Source organism: Paramisgurnus dabryanus, chromosome 7 (genome assembly GCF_030506205.2).
Source record: "Paramisgurnus dabryanus chromosome 7, PD_genome_1.1, whole genome shotgun sequence".
In the NCBI taxonomy this organism is placed as follows: domain Eukaryota; kingdom Metazoa; phylum Chordata; class Actinopteri; order Cypriniformes; family Cobitidae; genus Paramisgurnus; species Paramisgurnus dabryanus.
In genome coordinates, this window is record NC_133343.1 from 34,927,344 (window position 1) to 34,947,887 (window position 20,544).

The 20,544-nt window shown below is 37.6% G+C and overlaps 1 protein-coding gene and 1 long non-coding RNA gene across 2 annotated transcripts; both read right to left on the reverse strand.

Moving 5' to 3' along the window:
- Positions 1-82: 82 nt before the first annotated feature.
- On the reverse strand, positions 83-20,383 carry mov10a (Mov10 RNA helicase a). The gene is made up of 22 exons (XM_065279681.2): positions 20,174-20,383; positions 19,175-19,280; positions 18,893-19,020; positions 12,278-12,519; positions 11,874-12,129; positions 9,337-9,477; positions 9,092-9,254; positions 8,739-8,890; positions 6,326-6,496; positions 5,849-5,996; positions 5,611-5,772; positions 5,427-5,530; positions 5,232-5,329; positions 5,053-5,151; positions 3,554-3,665; positions 3,360-3,477; positions 2,846-3,037; positions 2,649-2,711; positions 2,442-2,567; positions 2,173-2,261; positions 1,776-1,888; positions 83-1,696 (listed from the first exon to the last, which is right to left on the reverse strand). Exons 1-22 carry the CDS (start codon positions 20,290-20,292, stop codon positions 1,638-1,640), a joined length of 2,961 nt encoding a protein of 986 aa, XP_065135753.2. The 5' UTR covers positions 20,293-20,383; the 3' UTR covers positions 83-1,637.
- Positions 13,903-16,624, reverse strand: LOC135746218 (uncharacterized). Its single transcript, XR_010531488.2, has 5 exons — positions 16,360-16,624; positions 15,895-15,937; positions 14,953-15,009; positions 14,788-14,886; positions 13,903-14,010 (listed from the first exon to the last, which is right to left on the reverse strand). It is a non-coding gene; the product is annotated as an uncharacterized lncRNA (long non-coding RNA).
- Positions 20,384-20,544: the final 161 nt, after the last annotated feature.

Genomic DNA, 20,544 nt, shown 5'->3' on the forward strand with positions numbered 1-20,544 from the left:
CGCGTTGCTCTCTCTAGATTACTTGCGGGATTTAACTTTGTGTCCTGCAAATTTTTGCGCGAAGGCGCGTTTGAGGTGAATAGCACGTGTTTTCGTGGCAATCGCACCGGCTAATTCGCGCCATTCGCATCGCCCCACAGGAGGACACTTCTGATCGCATCTTTGCATTGACTTTGTATGTAATCTACTCGCGCAAATCGTTGAACTCGTGTTAGGTGTGTATTCCCCTGATTAGTAACCTCTTATCATTCTATAGCAATTCAATGTTTCATATGGAATCGATATTAAAATGTAATTATATGAGACCCTGGACCACAAAACCAGTAATAAAAAGGTCTTTATTTCATTCATCATCTGAAAACTGAATTAATAAGCTTTCAATTGAGGTATGGTTGTTGGGATAGGGCAATATTTGGCTGAGATACAACTATTTGAAAATCTGAGGGTGCAAAAAAAATCTAAATATTGAGAAATTCCCCTTTAACCTGGCATTATATTAAATAAAATGTTATAGCAGTTTAAATTTATTTTAATAAATAAAAATAATGCAATAATATAATCATTTTAAATGTTAAAATCACAAAAAATGAGGTTTGTGTAACACTTTTAGTGGTTTTACCAACAACGGCCACTAGGTGTCAATGATTTGCTGCATAATCTTGTCACAAATTAATAAATTACTGTCACTACATAATTATTAATGCAAAACGTTTTGAAATATTAAAACTACAGTCTTAGAACTTTGCAATGATGTATAGTTTGCCAACATTTTTTAAGATTTATAAAAAAAGAATAGGCATAAAAAAATCTATAATTTTGACCAATGCATTGTATTGTTGGCTATTCCTACAAATATACCAGTGCGATTTATGACTGTTTTTGTGGTCCAGGGTGACATAAGTTCTTAAAGCTTCAATAAGTTACATAAACCACTTATATAATATATATATATATATTTGAAATAATCAATTATTTTAAACCCAAATCTTTTATTAGGTTAATACAATCACATAATAGTAAAAATAAAAGATTTCTAGTTTTATATGGCTTCCATTTTTAATGGATGACTGAGACATTCATGTTTTTGTTTGTTTATTTAAACCCATTAAAAAATTGTGATAACCCATTTATTAGATAGAAACATTCATTCATTCATAATTTACAGTAAAGTGCAAAGCATCATTTGAAATATATATATATATAAACTCTGCTTAAATTAAGTGCGCCTAACCGGGATTAGCTGAAATGATTCAAAAATAAAATGAAAATAATAAAAAAACATAACATTTGATCATTTAGTAAACAAGTTGTTGCATAATTTGTAATGATCTGGTGAAATTGGTCAGACGTCAAGCATTGTGCATTTCAGATCTTTACAGTGTTGACTAATGGAAGCAAATAATACTGTCAATGTGGAACACGTATTGCATAAACAATAAAATCTCTCCATAGGTAAAAACTTCATACTATTGATTTGATTTTTGGTAATACTAATAAAACCAATTGTATCTTTGAATTGCAAAAAGATGAAAAGTTCTCATGGTACTAGTTTATATCAATCCTGTGATTTTTTTTAATGAATTGCCTGTTTTCTCCTGAACTGGAACTAAATGATTGTCTGATTTACTTGTTGGTCCTCAATGTTCACCTCTCCACTCTGTGTGCACGTGCTGTTGTAGTGGGCTCTCCTCGATATCTGTGCATAAAAACACACAAGGTGACTTCATAAAAATCATAACACTTAAAGTCTGGATGTGTTGCGTACAGCTACGTACCATCAGAGGTGATTTTCAAAGACGCCAGCTGAGAGACCAACTCCTCTTCTCCGTCGGCATCCTTGAAGTCGAAGCCGGTATAACCCTGCTGAAGCTCACAGTACCGGATAAACCTGAGACACAAATAAAAATTAGCCGAAACACATGCTGGTCAAGTTTTAGTTGAAAAAGCCAATTTTAAAGCATTTCATTTGCATAATTGGGTTGCTGGAAATATAGTTATATCATGTATACTTGTACATCTTTGCCTTGTAAGTTGCACCATCTAGACCAAAGCATTTCACCCGCCATTATATATTTTTTAGTGTTTTAGTGGTTTGACAAATAAAGACGATTTGATTTTGGGCTACATGAACACTACACATTAAAGTAAGAACTTTAAAGGCTAAACTCTTACCTCTGCCAAGTAGGGTCTTTGTTTAAGATGACTGGGTTTCCCACCACAATGAGCAGGGCTTTGGCTCGAGTCATGGCCACATTAAACCTCTGTGAGGAACAGACGTCCAATAGATCAACATTCAAATACTGAATTGCTCTATTTCTCTCATGTTATGGTTATTTTTTTTATTTGACGCCTTAATCAAACATATATCTGATATGATGTCCGGTTCATTCAATACAAATCGGTAAATTTATACTTCTTGATTAAAGAGATCAAGTATAAACCTTTTCATTTGAGAGGAAGCCAATGTTGAAGTCTTGGTCCATCTGCACATAGTTGACGCTGCTGCGAACAGTAGAGACTATGATGACCTTTCTCTCCTGACCCTGAAACTCTTCCACTGACCCCACCTACAAAACAAAATAATAATGGTTAAAATATTAATTCTGAGGGAAAATACACCGTGATCTCAAGGTGGTCTCATGACAAACCTTCATCTCTTTCCACTGGCTCAACTCTCCAACACTGTTGAGAGCTTTCCGAATTTTCTCCACCTTTCAGTAAAAGAAAGACATTTAGTTTAAGTAAACTTGGCTACTTATTACATATTAAACTAGTCCAAAATCCTGTAGCCAACATTTTATGTTAGTTTTGCATGCAAAGTTAAGATTTCTATTTGCATTCTTACCTGTTTCCTGTAAGGGGCAATGATGCCGATGTCCTGGTCATTGAGTTTTGGCAGGCCCTTCTTGCCCTGCGTCTCCATGAGCTTTTTAAGGTAGCTGATGATGACCTCAATCTCAGTCACATTGAAGAATGAAGGACTGTTGGCCTCTCTTTCATCTTTCCCCATCACTCCGTGAAATAAAAGAGGAAATCCCTGTTCATCACAGAAACAAAGCACATCAATCAATGATCTACAGTTTCCTTTTGGGTTTTCCGGCTAATGTGACATCAAATACTGCAAAGTTGACTTAATGTTGTGTTTTGCATGCATATTTTTATTTTTGCATGCATATTTGCATTTTTTTCCTGAACTAAAATGCTACATTTGCTAAATTTCCTAAACAATGAACATTTGGAAAAGCATTGGAGAGTAACTACTATTCCTGAAAAAATCTATTTAAAGAGCAATCACTCTCAAACTGCTTCTTAATTTATTTTCTTCAGATAATAAAGCAGAATAAATCATAATCCTGTACCTTCTTGGGGAGATGCTCCCAGTGACAGAAGGCCTCTCGCTCCATTTGATCTGCAAACACCTGCAGCTCATTTTCATAGAAAAGCTCATTCGGAACGGTGAGGATGGCAGGGTGAGACCTTAGATGGAGAGAGAAGATAAAAAGTGAAGAACCAAATAAGTGATCCTCCTAAAAATTAAATAAGAGACTGGTACCTGTAATTTTGGAGAAGCTTGGTGACAAAGCGACTGTCATATCTTGGGTGGCCATCTTGGATCTTCTGATAAAGCACATTCTGTTTCATCAGCCTTTCCAGCAGCGACTGACCTAAGGGGCAAGTTTTTGAAATTGAGATTTATCATCTGAAAGCTGAAGAAATAAGCTTTCCATTGATGCACGGCTTGTTAGGACAATATTTGATCAAGATACAACAATTTGAACATTTGGAATCTGAGAGTGCAAACAATCAAAATTGAGAAAATTGCTTTTAAAGTTGTCCAAATGAAGTGCTTAGCAACACATATTACTAATGATAAATACATTTTTATATATATTTACGGTAGAAAATTTACTAAATATCTTCATGGAACATGGTCTGCACTTAATATCCTAATGATTTTTGGCATAGAAATATTATTATATTATTATAATACAATGTATTGTTAGTTATTGCTAAAAAATATATCTGTACAACAGGGTTACATTAATAAACTTTTACATTAAGAACTGAAGTCTAGACTAGCTAGGCTTGGTTTAACTCAAAGTTTAATCCTTATTAAGGTTTAACAAGTATAATAAGCTTGCTAAAAAAAAAATTAGTCCAACATATTCAAGTCGGTTTCCTTTCATTAAAGGAACACGGCCACATTTTGAAAATTTAGCTTATTCACCGTATCCCCCAGAGTTAGATAAGTCCATACATACCTTTCTCATCCCCGCGCGTGCCGTAACTCTGTCTCACGCAAACCCCCGCTAGCTTAGCTTAGCACAAAGACTGGAAGTGAATGGCTCCAGCTAGCATACTGCTCCCAATAAGTAACAAAATAACACGAACATTTTCCTATTTATATGTTGTGATTTGTATAGTCACACTTTGTACAAATAACAAGGTCATAAGAGACACAACCATCTTTTAACCGTATACATACAGGCAACTATATTCTCAGACGCCGAAGCACTTCTTTCACTACTTGGGCAGGGTGATTTGCTCGCAGCACTCGAGAAACCCAGTGGGGAGGAGCAGAGAGTTCGCTCAGTAGCAGTGTAGCCATGTAGCAGTGCTTCACCTTCTGAGAATATAGTTCCCAGTATGTATACGGTTAAAAGATGGCTGTGTTTCATATGACCTTGTTATTTGTACATGCTGTGGCTATACAAATCACAACACATAAATAGGAAAATGTTGTTGTTTTTTCACTTATTCGGAGCAGTATGCTAGCTGGAGCCATTTACTTCCAGTCTTTGTGCTAAGCTAAGCTAGTGGGGGCTGCGTCAGACCGAGTTACAGCACGCACGGAGATCAAAACGGTATATATGGACTCATCTAACTCTGGGGGATACAGTGAATAAGCTAGATTCCCAAAATGTGGGCTTGGTACTTTAATGCTGTTCAGTTCAATACTTAGGAAAAGAGGTTTGTGTGAGCAACCGTATGTATTAAAACCTTAGCAAGCACTACAAACAAAGTAAAAGGGTAAATTATACAAAGGAGTACCCATTCCATATAGATGTGTCAGTGGAGATCTCAGGATGGGGCCAAGCTGCTGAGGGTCTCCGGCCAATACCAACTGGCCCTTCGCTGGGTCTAGCAAACCTTTAGCACATGGAAAACTCAATGTAAAAATCAGCAATCTCTTGGTTTCAATCCCATTTTCATATTTATCCCTCATTTACCCGCTATCCCAATGAGGCACTCCGGCTCCACGGCCTGTCCGGCTTCATCTATAAAAATGTGCGTGAAGTGGCCCTTAGGGACGCCTCCTGACACAAGCCTGAGGAACAGACAAATTTATAATTGCTTCAGAAAGCAGCCTGACAGTAATGATTTGACAGGACTATTACGGTAACCAAAGGTTTGTCCTGCTGTACCTTCCTGCGGTGACCAAGGTAACCACGATGACTCTGTACTTCATCACATCTTTTCTAGTTGGTAAAACAAAACCATCCTGAGTTTCATTCCAGTTGCTGTGTTTCTGTGGGAATAGTTGGGAATATTCTTTAATGCAGAATTTGTGTATGTGTGATCCAAAGATATATTTGTGTTTTGTCTTACGAGCAGTTTCTTTGGTACAGTGTGCTGGTCTCTACTTGGTGCATATAGGCGATAAAGGCGATGCCCGTCCACGAATCCCAATAACCTCTCACACAAGAGATCACAGGCACTATTTGAAGGCGCACAGGCAAGGATATGAGCCTTGTCAACAGACTTATTTACCTAAAATATAACATACGAGTGGAATCACATGAAGTGTTTAAACAGAAACAAAATAATTATGCTTGAATGTCTTTACCTGTTTTATGGCTTCCACCAGTGTGACGGTTTTGCCAGTGCCAGGAGGTCCAAAGATCAGGTAAGGTGCTGGTTTAGATGCGCCCGCCAAGATGTGCTGGACCGCTGCCTTCTGCTCCGGGTTCTTCTCCAAATCTTTGTTGAACATTCTGCATGACAAACATAGTATGAATTATTTTAAAGTTACAATAAAAAATAAAATCTTTGCCAGGCCGACTCAAACTGGCTGTGCCACGTATGTGAACATTACAGCCCCAATTTGTCAAGAGCAATACGATTTTATATAAACACATATAGAGACAAACTCCCTTTATGTATTTAAAAAAAAAAAATTTTTTAAACACTTATCATGCTAAACCTGCTGGTTGTTCTTGTCTTATGACATCATCAAGGAGGTGTCCAAATAACACATGAGGACATAATGTACCAGTGCATATGTAGAAAAGAGGTGTAACAGTGTGTGTGTGTACATGCAGACCTGAGTTTTGGCAGTGTAGTCTGTTGGATGCCATTATCTGTGGGGAACAGAACTTTACCCAGGCCATGCTGGGCAGCGAGCTCCACCGCTCTGTGTTGGAGCTTAATAGGGAAGCGGTTGATGTTAAACTCCACGTCAAACTTCATTTTGCTGACAAACTTCTGGAGAAGCCTTCAAACACAACACAGAACTTCCATTACTATTAATAAAATGATTTATTTAATAATCAATTAATTATTCTGAGTATACAACGACATCACGAGGGTAAGCTAATCTTACATTTAGCAATGACGCTGGTAGTGACAATTCTCACTGACCAATCAGAGATCTACAGTTTACATGTTCACGTTTCAGTATAACTCCATTCACACAGCACATAAATTTCCATAAAACTGGCAGAGAGACTTCTGTGTAAACGCAAACACGTTCCAGCCGTAAATGTTTTGGGATCGCTACCTTAAAGAGAACCTAGTAACATTGCCGTAACATTCACGGAAAACATTATGTGTGAACAAGAGGAAGAAACAATGGGGTGCCGTGGTGAGGATGCGCGTTTCATTGCAACAAAAAGTTATGGTTCAGCTCTTTGACACAGTGATTTAAACGCAGATTTACATTTATGACGAAAAATGACGGCAAACTGGACTGAAGCAGAGATCAGGGAGCTCGTCACTATCGAAGCTCAGTCCCTCCAGAAAAACGTGATTATGCGTTTATACATAATCAGCTTATTTATGTCTGCATATTTATGCGCGGGCCACATTAAATATGAAGAACTTTTGCCACATAAATTGCAGATTTCTGCTCGCAAAAATTTTCGTAGCAAAAAGTCATATATGGGTGATTCTCACGAAAACTTGGTTTTAAAAATGTCAAGCATGAAAATGTAAAAATTGCTTAAATTTACTTTTTTTCCCACCAGACATTGAAAAACAAAGTCTGGAGTAAATGGGAACATTAATTTAAACACTTTTACTTATCATTTAACACTTTTTGTAACATAATTTAAAAAATTAGTCCTAAAAAATCTCATTACCGCAACAGTCAGAAAACATCAACACTGACATATTTTCAAAATGACATGACAAACCTGAAAGAACATAATTTGGAGATTCTGCACATGTATTTAAAATCAAAGTATTATGCTTCTATTAATTAAATTAACATTTAATAAGCATCTGTTGCGGTAATGATAATCAAAATGTCGACTCGTTTAAGCATTCTGACAAGACAATATTTCAAATTAACTGTAAAAAAATTATCTTACCTGGTAGCCATCTTGAAGTAACTGGTCCATGTGCTTGGTCACTCAAAATCAAACTTTATTAAAATTCTGTATGTGTGCATAAACTGTTCTCAAAAAGTGTTGCGGAGGATGAGAACATCAGGCATGGACACATAATTTTCCTAATTTTTCTTCATTATTATTATACATGAATATTCAGTAAATATTTTTTCTGTCATCTAAAGTAGTCTAGCAAAACATCCATTTATTTTTTTTCTAAATATTTTTGTGTTAATTTGATTAAATTACAACATAACGCATGTTCAAACACACCCGGACACATTGCGGTAATGAGAATTTCAGCAGAAAATGAGATAAAATTGACAAATTATAAATTCTTATGTTGAAATCACACATTGTGCAAGGTAGAACACAGTATTGTGTTAATTCTGATGCTTTTTAATATTACTATATTACACATTTTATAGCTAAAATCATTAGTGCCGTGGTGTTTCAATGGTTTCGTGAGAATCACCCATATATCTTACAGAAAGTTGAAAAATTGTGCATTTACTTCACACATGCGCAGCCATGTCCCCTGTTGTCATGGGAATGTTAGGAAGTGACGTAGTTACGCGATGTGAACATCAATGAAAAGCTGCAAAAGCTCTAAGCAGTTTTTGCAAGTGCACGCAGTTTTTGTCAAGTTCCCGCAATTTCATCGCATAAAATTGCATAAATATCCTGCATATTCCATCGCTTTTTTTTTTTAAAAGTGCCGCAAGATCAAAGATTTTTGCCCGCAACAATCACAAAAACTTTTTCTAGAAGGAATGGAAGCTGAGATTATTTACTAACATGACAGAACAGCGCATCACATGCTCCTTGACATAAACAAAAATGCAAGCGCGTGGTTTCTTGAGACAGAAACCATGGATTATTTGCAAACTTCAGACACTGTGGAAAAAACCTACCAAGTGCAGGACTTTAAATAAATGCAGGCGTCTTTACAGGATCTTTACGGTATGTGTGTGAATGCACGCAGTCCAAGGTGTTTCGAAATTAAAGCAGTTCAAACATGCATTTTAGTCTGGGACTATAAGCCCTGTCTGGGAAACCGCCCTGTAATGTTAACACTGCTTTTAATTTCCCTTATCTAAAAGGTTTAACTAAAGGTACATTACTTACTTTCTATGGAAGCCTAATTTAACTCTGTCTAGCTCGACACGATGGACGTGACCCTCATAAACGGTGACAGGTTTGCTCTTGTCTCCTGACAAATAGACGTGGAGTTGATCTCCTCTTAACACAGAAGGTCTGTTCTCCGCAACTCCTGGTACCTGAGTTAAAGAAAAACATGGAGAGTAATAAAAAAGTCAATAAATATGAGCCAAAAAGTAGCATTCAAGTGTACGGTTTATTGCAATGTTTGACAAGAAGTCAGATTTCTGGTTAGATATTTTGGACAAAACTGAAAATAGCAACTGCAGGCGCATTAACATCATTTTAAGGTGTGTCTGTAAAAGGTGCCTCTTGCTCACTTTGAGAACCAGCAACTTCTTGTGCAGTATGTCTTGGGTCATGGTCTGACCGTAAAGGTCATACTTCTTGATGTCCACCTCCATCTGTATCTCCTCCAGGTGTAAGAGAAGATGAAAGCGCTCTCGGTAGATCTTCATGCACAGCTCGGTCTTCAAGACGCGTCTGAGAACGTACAGAAAACATAAATACACACGTACAGAACGGAGAAGAAACAGAATGGAAATCGCAAGAGGATCATGCTTGCCTCAATCTGGGAAGTTGCTGTCTTACTGGGGCTGGAAGGCGCTCTGAATCCTCCAGCTTGTGTTTGGCCAGCACCTTCAGGTAGTCAGGGTAATAATAAGGATTCACCTTTACCATAGGCTTAAGGGCATGTATGACAGAACTGCGAGGAAAAGAATGGAAAGAGGAAATCAACAAAAATAGACACTAAGTGTACAAGCGTATATACAGTAAAACACAGTCATTTAGGAGACATTACACTTTTAACAGAGACTGTGTCACAAACAGACAGACAAGAAAGAAGAACTGATAGATTTCCTAAAAAACAAACAGACACATAATTACACAGACAGACAGACAGCTAGATTCATTGTCAAACTAACAGACAATTAGACAAACATGCAGACACAGAGAGACAGGTAGAAATTTAGAGTAATTATCAACCTAACAGACAGACTGATCATTTATCAGACAGATAATTAGACAAACAGACAGAAAGTTGGATTCATTGTCAAACTAACAGAAAGACAGTCAGAAAGACAGTTAGAATTGGCTAACAACCAAAAGACAGACAATTAAACAGACAGACAGACAGACAGTTAGATTCATTGTCAAACTAACAGATGGACTGACATTCAGATAGACAGTTAGATTGACTGACAAACCAACAGACAGAAAGTTAGATTCATTGTCAAACTAACAGATGGACTGACATTCAGATAGACAGTTAGATTGACTGACAAACCAACAGACAGACAGACAGTCAGATGGACAGTTAGATTAATTGTCAAACTAACAGACAGACAGTCAGATAGACAGTCAGGCAGTCAAATATACAGACAGACAGTCAGATAGACAGACAGACATTCAGATTGCCAGACAGAAAGACAATTTAACAGGCAGTCAGACAGACACTTAGATTCATTGTCAAACTAACAGACAGACAGTCAGTCAGTCAGATAGACAGACAAACAGTCAGATAGACAGACAGACAGTCAGACAGTTAGATTGACTGACAAACCAACAGACAGAAAGTAAGACAGAAAGTTAGATTCATTGTCAAACTAACAGACAGACAGTCAGTCAGTCAGTCAGTCAGTCAGATAGACAGACAGACAGTCAGATAGACAGACATACAGGCAGACAGACAGTCAGATGGACAATTTACCAGGCAGTAAAACAGACAGTTAGATTCATTGTAAAACTAACAGACAGACAGTCAGATAGACAGACAAACAGTCAGATAGACAGACAGACAGTCAGATAGACAGACAGACAGTCAGATATACAGACAGACAGTCAGATAGACAGACAGACAGACAGTCAGATAGACAATTTAACAGGCAGTCAGACAGCGGGTTAGATTCATTGTCAAACTAACAGACAGACAGTCAGTCAGACAGACAGACAAACAGTCAGATAGACAGACAGACAGTCAGACAGTTAGATTGACTGACAAACCAACAGACAGAAAACTAGATTTGTTGTCAAACTAACAGACAGACAGTCAGTCAGTCAGTCAGATAGACAGACAGACAGTCAGATAGACAGACAGGCAGTCAAATATACAGACAGAAAGTCAGATAGACAATTTAACAGGCAGTCAGACAGACAGTTAGATTCATTGTAAAACTAACAGACAGACAGTCAGAAAGACAGACAGACCAACAGTCAGACAGACAGTTAGATTGACTGACAAACCAACAGACAGAAAGTTAGATTCATTGTCAAACTAACAGACAGACAGTCAGTCAGTCAGATAGACAGACAGACAGTCAGAGTCAAATATACAGACAGACAGTCAGATAGACAGTTAGATTGACTGACAAACCTACAAACAGAAAGTTAGATTCATTGTCAAACTAACAGACAGACAGTCAGTCAGTCAGATAGGCAGACAGGCAGATAGACAGACAGTCAAATAGACAATTTAACAGGCAGCCAGACAGACAGTTAGATTCATTGCAAAACTAACAGATGTACAGACAGTCAGATAGACAGTTAGACTGACAAACCAACAGATAGACAGTCAGATAGACAGATAGACAGACAAACAAACAAACAAACAAACAGTCAGACAGACAGACAGACAGACAGACAGTTAGATTGACTGACAAACCAACAGACAGAAGTTAGATTCATTGTCAAACTAACAGACAGACAGTCAGTCAGATAGACAGACAGACTCAAATATACAGACAGACAGTCAGATAGACAGTTAGATTGACTGACAAACCAACAGACAGAAAGTTAGATTCATTGTCAAAATAACAGACAGACAGTCAGACAGACAGATAGACAGACAGACAGTCAGATAGACAGACAGACAGTCAGATTGAGTGACAGACCAACAGACAGACAATTAAACAGACAGACAGAAAGTTAGATTCATTGTCAAACTAACAGATGGACAGAAAAAAGAGACAGACACAGATAGACAGACAGTCAGATTGACTGACAGACAGAAAGTTAGATTAATTGTCAAACTAACAGAAAGACAAACAAAACAGACGGACACAGATAGACAGACAGACCGTCAGACAGACAGATTAATCTAACCTCTCAGGTGGAACCCCTACTTCCACAATTCTGTCTTTAGGACGAGGTCGTCTGTTCTGTTTGGGGTCATATGGACTCTTTGGGCCCAGTTCTGCAGCTAGCTGCGTTTGGACCACAGCCTCCATTTCCCGGACTATGTAGAAGGGTTTAGCAGTACCCGGGGGCTCAGACTCAATGCAGAACTCAAAGCAAATGGTGGCTGGAAAGTGTCCGGGATGTTGTACTTTGTAATGGGCTTTAACGTCATAACTCTCACCTATTAGAAAGTAATAAGTTACGAATAATAAGGTTAGTAATAAATAGCAGTGCACAAGAAAAAGGAACATGTTATTTCTATTAAAATAATGACGGATATGAGGGCATATGAAATGTACTGTTGTATTTAATCTCAGGGTTATCCTTACCCGGACAGAGGAGAAGAGGCGAAACACGGTTTACTTTCCGGTCGTCCACTAGAGTAAAGCAACGCATCTTGTGCAGAGCTGTATAGTATCTGAAGTAGACACAGCTTTGACCTCGGTTTACGATGTGAAACTTTACCACAAACAGCTTCCCCATCTCCTTGATAATAAAAGTAACCTTCCCATTGGTGCACTTGGGCTCAGAGGTTATTTCAACACCCCATTTGTCTTTGATGAGCTCAGCACTGTAACAGACAAGCATGTGACTGTAAAGTGAAAAGCGATTGACACTCGATTCAAATTCCCAAAACATCTGATCAAATCACCTTTTCCACACATGCTATAAACATTTAAAGTTTTATCTGAGGTAAACATGCCCATACATAAGCCATTGGTAGGTAGACTGATTATTTGATCATCAAAACCCAACATTGCCCTGCTGAAAAAACCAGCTAAAACCAGCTTAAGCTGGTCAAGCTGGTTTTAGCTGGTCTCCCAGCCTGGATGTTTCATGCTGGTTTAAGAGGGGTTTTGGTGACTTTTTTTAGCTGGTCAGGCTGGTTTTAGCTGGTCAGGCTGGTCTTAGCTGGTCAGGATGGCTGGTCTTAGTTGGTCAGGCTGGTTTTAGTTGGTCAGGCTGGTTTTAGCTGGTCAGGCTGGTTTAAGCTGGTCTTAGCTGGTTTTAGCTGGTTGGGTGGCTGGTCTTAGCTGGTCAGGCTGGTTTTAGCTGGTCAGGCTGGTTTTAGCTGGTTTAAGATGGCCAGGCTGCTTTAAGCTGGTCTTAGCTGGTTTTAGCTGGTCGGGTGGCTGGTCTTAGCTGGTCAGGCTGGTTTAAGATGGTCAAGCTGGTTTAAGATGGACAGGCTGGTTTAAGCTGGTCAAGCTGGTTTAAGATGGACAGACTGGTTTAAGCTGGTCAGGCTGGTCTTAACTGGCCAGGCTGGTTTTAGCTGGTCTTAGTTGGCCAGGCTGGTTTTAGCTGGTTTAAGCTGGTCTTAGCTGGCCAGGCTGGTTTTAGCTGGTTTAGGCTGGTCTTAGATTCTCGGCCGGCATTTCAACGTTGAATCAACGTCAGGGACCAACGTTGCATCAATGTTGGATTACCTTTTGGTTTTGCAAAAGTGGATCAACGTTGACTTCACAACGTTGTTTCAATGTTGATTTCACAACATTTCAATGTTGTTTCAACATCACACTTTCAACAAAGGTGAATCAAGGTTGATATCGCGACGCAGTTTTAACACACTTTTTAACACTAAATATAGATTTTTACTTTACATTTTAATACTCACCAAATGATTTGCTGTACATATCATGTTTTAGTGTAATTATTACAAGAATGCAATTTGCTGCTCATTACCTACAGTACAACCCCATCCATAAAACTAAACACCTAAAGTAGGTAAAGTTTGTGAATGATGGCATGTGCCTACCCTTTCTAAATAAACATAAAAGCAGCTGTTAAAATTGATCTTTTATAGATAAAAACAAATTCTTTCAAACAGTTAGGTTTCCAGTTAGTAGTGCAGAAGTGGAATATTCCAAATACAGAATAAAAACATAAAATATGAAAACAAAATAATATTTTAAAGTAATTTTATTCATCTGAATAAAAAAAAATATTGTAGGAAAACTGCAAATATTAATTTTGTTGTAGGTTTAGCTCACAGTCTTCTTATGGCCACCAACACCCTTCCATTCTGGCTCATACTGTACTTAAAACCTGATGACAGCATCTAAAGAGGAAACAAAAGTCATTTTCAAAAAATGATGCATTTTAGCCCATGTATAAAAAAAATCTTGTTATTGCACATCAGGGTGTGCGTGTGTTCTTTAATAGTCTGTCTAGAAACATTGCATAGCCATCTGATGAAGGAAGAAAGCTTTTGTGTTTACAAAGGTGACAATAAGCCTCAATCAAGATCACCTTAAGTGCATTCAGAAAGTATTCAGGGTAGACCCCTTTCACATTTAAATTTTAAGGTGGTTGCATGATACTGTAATTGTTTAGATATTTTCCTCATAAATCTACAATACATACCCCATGACAAAGTAAAAACTGAATTTTAGAAACTTCTGCAAATGTATGGAAAAAGAAAACTGCAATATTATATTTACATTATACATATTCAGATCATTTGCATCAATATCTGCAATTTAGCTCAGCTGCCTCCAATTTCTCTTGATGGTTGCTGATGGGTTCGCATAAAGACATGAAGATATTTTAAGGAATGTCTGTAACCAAACTGACCGGAAAGCACCATTGACTTCCATAATAGGCTAAAAGAATACTATAGAAGTGAATGGTGCTTCTGATCGCTTTGGTTACAAATGAATCCAGGAGTTGCAAAGATTGCTACTTCAAAAGGTGCTTCAACTAAGTACTGAGTAAAGGGTCGGAATACTTGGGTCATATCAATATTAACCCCCCCCCCCAAAGAGATGCTGAACAGAGCAAACATTGACTGGTTGCTTTACGTGTGGGTCAAACAGCCTTTTGTGCAGTCACTTACCAATAAAAGCTAAGATGGACTCCAGACCTTCTGGACTGTCTGTGAGAGACTTCAAACTCGCCCATACCAACAAGGCATCTTGTTAGCAGACATCCCGACCTGATAAAAAAAAATTGATTAGGAGATGTTCTGGTCCTATTTTTAATATATGTTTTACAAACTTACCACAGGTGATCTGGCAAAGCAAAGACTTCCCAAATCTCCTCTTCAGGCTCATCTTAGCTATCATTGCATTTGATAAAGTTCAGAAAAAGAAAAACATATTTCATTAGTATACAATCATAAATGTAATGTTTTGGTTAGAAATACAAAAAACTGTGGCCCAAGTACAACTTTGAAAGAAATAAAGAATGTTTAAATTTTTTGTCATGGTACACTGTCACTTCATTACTTTTTGAGTGGTACAGATTTGGGCATCTGGAAAGACACATGACTTCACCTCTGTGTATTTTATCACACTTCTTCAAATTGCATGGTAATCTGCCTCCAATATAAAACACATAATAAAATAAAAAACAAGTCATGGCCCCTTTTCAAAAGAAAATATAAATTGTGAAATACAAAACACTGCATCTTAGTTATTATGATTAGTAGAATTTGATCTGAATACAAAACAAATACTAAATGCATTGTAATATTGTAGGGGTCGGGGAGATGCTTCAAAAATAAATAGTAAATTATTGATTTCTATTACAAAATGCTAGCTTGGTGGTGCGTTACAATGGTGGGTGGTAGCTCATGGACATAGCCATCATTTAAAAAATTATGATTAAAACCATAATACATAAAGATGCTGTTATGTACACCACCACAAAGACCAATTTTATATGTCAATTTGAAGCCTCTCTTAAACTTGTGTCAACATCCACTCTGAACTATGAATTAACTTTTGTCTCTGTCTATTGAAAACAAAGGGTTTGAAATATGTAAGCCTACATACTGTAGAAGGAATAGTGACATACAAAAGAAATGAATTGCTGTGCTGAACAATAATTGTTGTATCCTAAATTATTTTCTTATATTTTCCTAATGACAATGATAAACCAGATATGCACTTTTTGAGCACTTATGTTTTGGATGCAAATATAAACACAAAGTAATACTTACTCTTCAGCCAATGGAAAACATCAAAACACAACAAGAAAATGACCTGTAAAGAAAAGTGAACATAAATATACAATAGTTATTAACTTAATCCAGAATTGATGGCTTCTGTTTAAATTCTTAACCGTTTTAACAGGCTACTGTAAACTGTGTGCCCGTACTGTAAGTTAAATAACCTTACATTTACGCGTCAAACCCTACATTGAAATAACTTGCGTTATAATTATCTAAACAATGTCAAATAAATTTGAAGAACGAGGATAACACTTTTTATAGAAGGTAAAGACAAATAAAAGATCTGCATACATTAGCTCAGATGCGTCACGAGCTCAGTCAAACCACTGCATCAACAGTCAACATTAAAGTTCAGAATATTTTAGTCATATCGAATTAACTGTTACTAAAAACAAAATAAACATAACTGTGAACTGATTTTAATGACTTAACCAGGAATTAATAAAAACTTACCTTAGAATTTGCCATAGAAATGAAAACTGTCGTCGGAGGTAAACGGTTAAAATCCACTTTGAACTCACGAGGACGTAGGCGCGCGCCCGCAAATACGTGTGCTCGACTTCTTGCTGCGCTGACAGGTTGATAACGTCAATGTACCGCGAGAGTGTAATTTCTTGACTCGCTCTCGCGATACATTGACGTCATCAACGTATGATGTCTGTTCTCGCAGCGCTGCATGAAGTCGAACATGACTAATAACCATAGCTAATAACACATAACAAAAGACAACATGTTAAAAAAACAACAAAGATGGTAAAAAAAGATGTCCCACGTCCAGACTGAACTGAAAATTAGAACTTGTTTAAGAATAAATATTTCTTGTATTAAAATAAACAGAAATATTGTGCTTTTAAAACATAGCTTTTTAGATCTTCACCCGGGGGTGGGTTCAATTATTTCATAAGCATGCCTGCACATTTTGTTCTAAATGGACAGAGCTTTATAAAAAAATAAAAATAAAAATATTGTTTTATTATAATAAAAGTGTAGTAACTAGTTTTTGATTTAACAACAAACATCAAAAGAAAATTATCTGCTAAGATAATAACAACCAATGATAATTTGGGGGCCCATTTGGGATGTGGTGTGAGTTTGCCCTGCCCACACTGTCCCACAGTATACCCCACAGTGGGCCCGCATGGGCATGTTTTGCTTACAAAAGGCTGAGGGACCTGTCTGTGGCACCGTAAAGAAAGCCGATAAAAGGTTGGATGTTATTATATTATTAATGGTATTCTTAAAATGTATATTTGAAACGTTATATTTTAGACATTGTGATGAAATTTAATAAAAATAAAACAACCATAATAATACTTACAAAAAAATTATCCAGCCTAATCCATCTCCTGAATTCATATGGAAATCACATGCCCCACCAGTGTTAAAATCAATCAAATAGTATACATAAAATATAAGTATTTTCATTAAATGAGTTTTTAAATTTTTATCTAAAGGATTCACAATTAAAATGTCATAATACAATCGTTTACCATTCACCGTACTGGCATCATTTTAACCAAATTTCAAAGTTGATTTTTAAGCATTGTATTAACCTTTTGCAATCGTTTACCATTCACTGTTGTTTCAACATTGTCTCAATGTTGAAAAAACAACTGAGGTTATTTCAACCAAATTTCAACGTTGAAGATTGGTCATGCCTGCTTGGTGGTCCGGCTGGCTTGTCTTAGCTGGTTTAAGCTGGCCAGGCTAGGAGACCAGCTTGACCAGCCAGGCTGGGAGACCAGCTTGACCAGCCTGCCCAGATGGGAGACCAGCTTGACCAGCCTGGCCAGCCTGGGAGACCAGCTTGAACAGCCATAATACCAGCCTGGCCAGGCTGGGAGACCAGCTTGACCAGCCTGGCCAGCCTGGGGAACCACCTTGACCAGGCTGGGAGACCAGCTTGACCAGCCATAATACCAGCCTGGCCAGGCTGGGAGACCTGCTTGACCAGCCTGGCCAGCCTGGGGGACCACCTTGACCAGGCTGGGAGACCAGCTTGACCAGCCATAATACCAGCCTGGCCAGGCTGGGAGACCTTCTTGACCAGCCTGGGAGACCAGCTTGACCATCCTGGCCAGCCTGGGAGACCAGCTTGACCAGCCTGGCCAGCCTGGGAGACCACCTTGACCAGGCTGGGAGACCAGCTAAAACCAGCTATTTCCATCTTAAACCAGCTAAAACCAGCCAACCAGCTTAGGCTGGTTTAAGCTGGTTTTTTCAGCAGGGTGCTGACGCAGCAAACTGGTTCAACCAATGCCATGAGTTTTTATTAAATGAAGATGCTCACAGATAAGTTATTTGTTAAATGATAAAGTTTTTTATTATAATTTCATTGTGACTTTAAACAGTTACATATTAACGCAGCTTTAAGAGATATTTGTATCCCATGTCCTATACCAATAATTAAGCCGGCAAAGGCTGCGTCCTAAAGCTTAGGAAGCTGACTTGTTGCCTCGCTGCCTTATGAATAATGACTTTGGCGGCATGAAGGCAGCTCCGGGAAACGCATTCGGACAGCCTTCATAGGCAGCGTTATGGAATTCTATTTGAAATATAGACAAAGTGTGTCTTTGGGATAAACGCATATTTTGAAAACTACAATAATAATTTCTCGCTAGACATGCAATCAAAAAGTGTAAAAAAAAGTGAAAAATATAACATCACAAGTAGGGCTGAAACGATTCATCGAGTTACTGTGTTTAAAAACACACACAACATTTTTATCCGATTACTCGATTAATCGATCGATTCAATGCTAGATTAATCGATTACAAAAAGAATCAATAGCTGCAGCCCTAATCACAAGACAATGAAGCTATCGTAGGAGACAGGAAGTAAACAAAACATTGGATTCGAAGGTGCCTTCCTGCCTTGGAGCTTTCGGACGCATCCAAAGACTTTGCTTTCAAAACCAGCAAAGTCCTGGATTCTGTCCATAGATAAAATAAACAGACAGAAATGTATTGTTGTAGAGTACTCTCACCGTTTTACTTTGAGTTTGCTGAGAATATCTGCAGCGAGCTTCTTCTTCCCGGTCAGGACCGGCTTTTTTTGAGGGGAAGAGGAAGAGGATGCTGGGACTGAATCCGGGGCGGATGCCTTGGTTTTCTTCTGTGTAAAGAATTTCCATTGATCGCAGAGAGTTAACCATTTCGGGAAACATGAAATTTATCTATGACTAATATTTTGTTCCTTAACATTTTCATTTATTCAATTAGCTTTCATCCAAATTGATTTACAAATGAGAGAGCATTTAACATCTCACCTTTGGTTTGCCATTAAAAATCACTTTCCTAGACTTTGTTCTGGCTTCATTATACGTTCTTAAGGCATAGAACACACTGGAAAAGTTGGAAACTTTGCTTCTAGTCCTAAAAAACACAGTATTTTATTAAACAATTACATTCAACTGATCAACACAAGGACTAGGCAAATAATGTACAGATCCAGGTTACTAGTTATTGCACAAGGTCTAGATCTCTCTGACTCGTTCTTTTCTCAATGACAGTGAACTCTGCTGCGAGTTGACACTCCTATTCAGTCATAAAACAGATACACAGAAATAAAGGGAAAAAGCAGCAGGCACAAGAAGAAGTTATGACAGAAAAAATGAGCTTATTTCTCAATGCTCTGTCTGACTCAGATTCAAAATAGATTTATCATGTGTTAACATATGAAGCGTAGACAGTGGAAATGTATTGCTTCAAAACATCGCCCTTGAATTTGGGATAATCCTTTATCTGTACTTGTGAAGACAAAACTGACCCAACATGAAAGTAAACAACGGTAATGTTGAGTATAAGACTAAAGAAAAGCAAGCAGATTTTCTCAGATATACACACAAAGATAGAGGTACGAAATTTAACCATGGTTTTATTGTTACATTTTTTTTATTCATTCATTTATTTATTTAATCAAAGTGCAGTCAACATGTTGGTTACCATTTCTAAAACCATGGTTTTACTAAAAATACCATGGTTAAACTGTGCGAAAACATGGATAGTTTGTGGTAACCATGGTTTAACTATAGTAACCACATATTGTTTTATTTGTAGTAAATCCATGGTTAGTTTTTTTGAATGGTGGTTTAAAAAAAATCTCTGACCAAATCATTCACATCTTGATTCGGGACAAAACTTAAGAAGGTATCTATGCAATCTGACAATGTAAATATACTTACCCAGGTTAGCAAAATAAACATGGTTTGTATGTATATTTTTGCTATAAATGACACGCAACTTACAACCATAGAAAAAACACAAACCTTTTAAACTCCAAGTTGTAAATGTCCCGAAGCTCGGTTTTGTCTCTTTTAGATCTCCTCTCCCCCAAAAACGCAAGAAAATCAAGTCCTGCTTCATATGATTCTTTAAGAGAAGGCATTGTGTTGTACTGTTGTTTATGTATGTGTAAGTGATGTAGGATGTTATTTGGTTAAGGTGAATCCCGGAATCGAAACTGTTACAGTTCACATGCTTCGAAACTCTAGTGCAGAGACCAAAGACAGTGACCGATGGGGTCATCAACAATTTACTGCACTGGGTGTAAAACGAAATGCTTCCAAGTTCTTCATCACAATTAAATCGACTTCTTGCATTCTTTACAACTTTGGAAACGTTTTAATGAATCAGACGA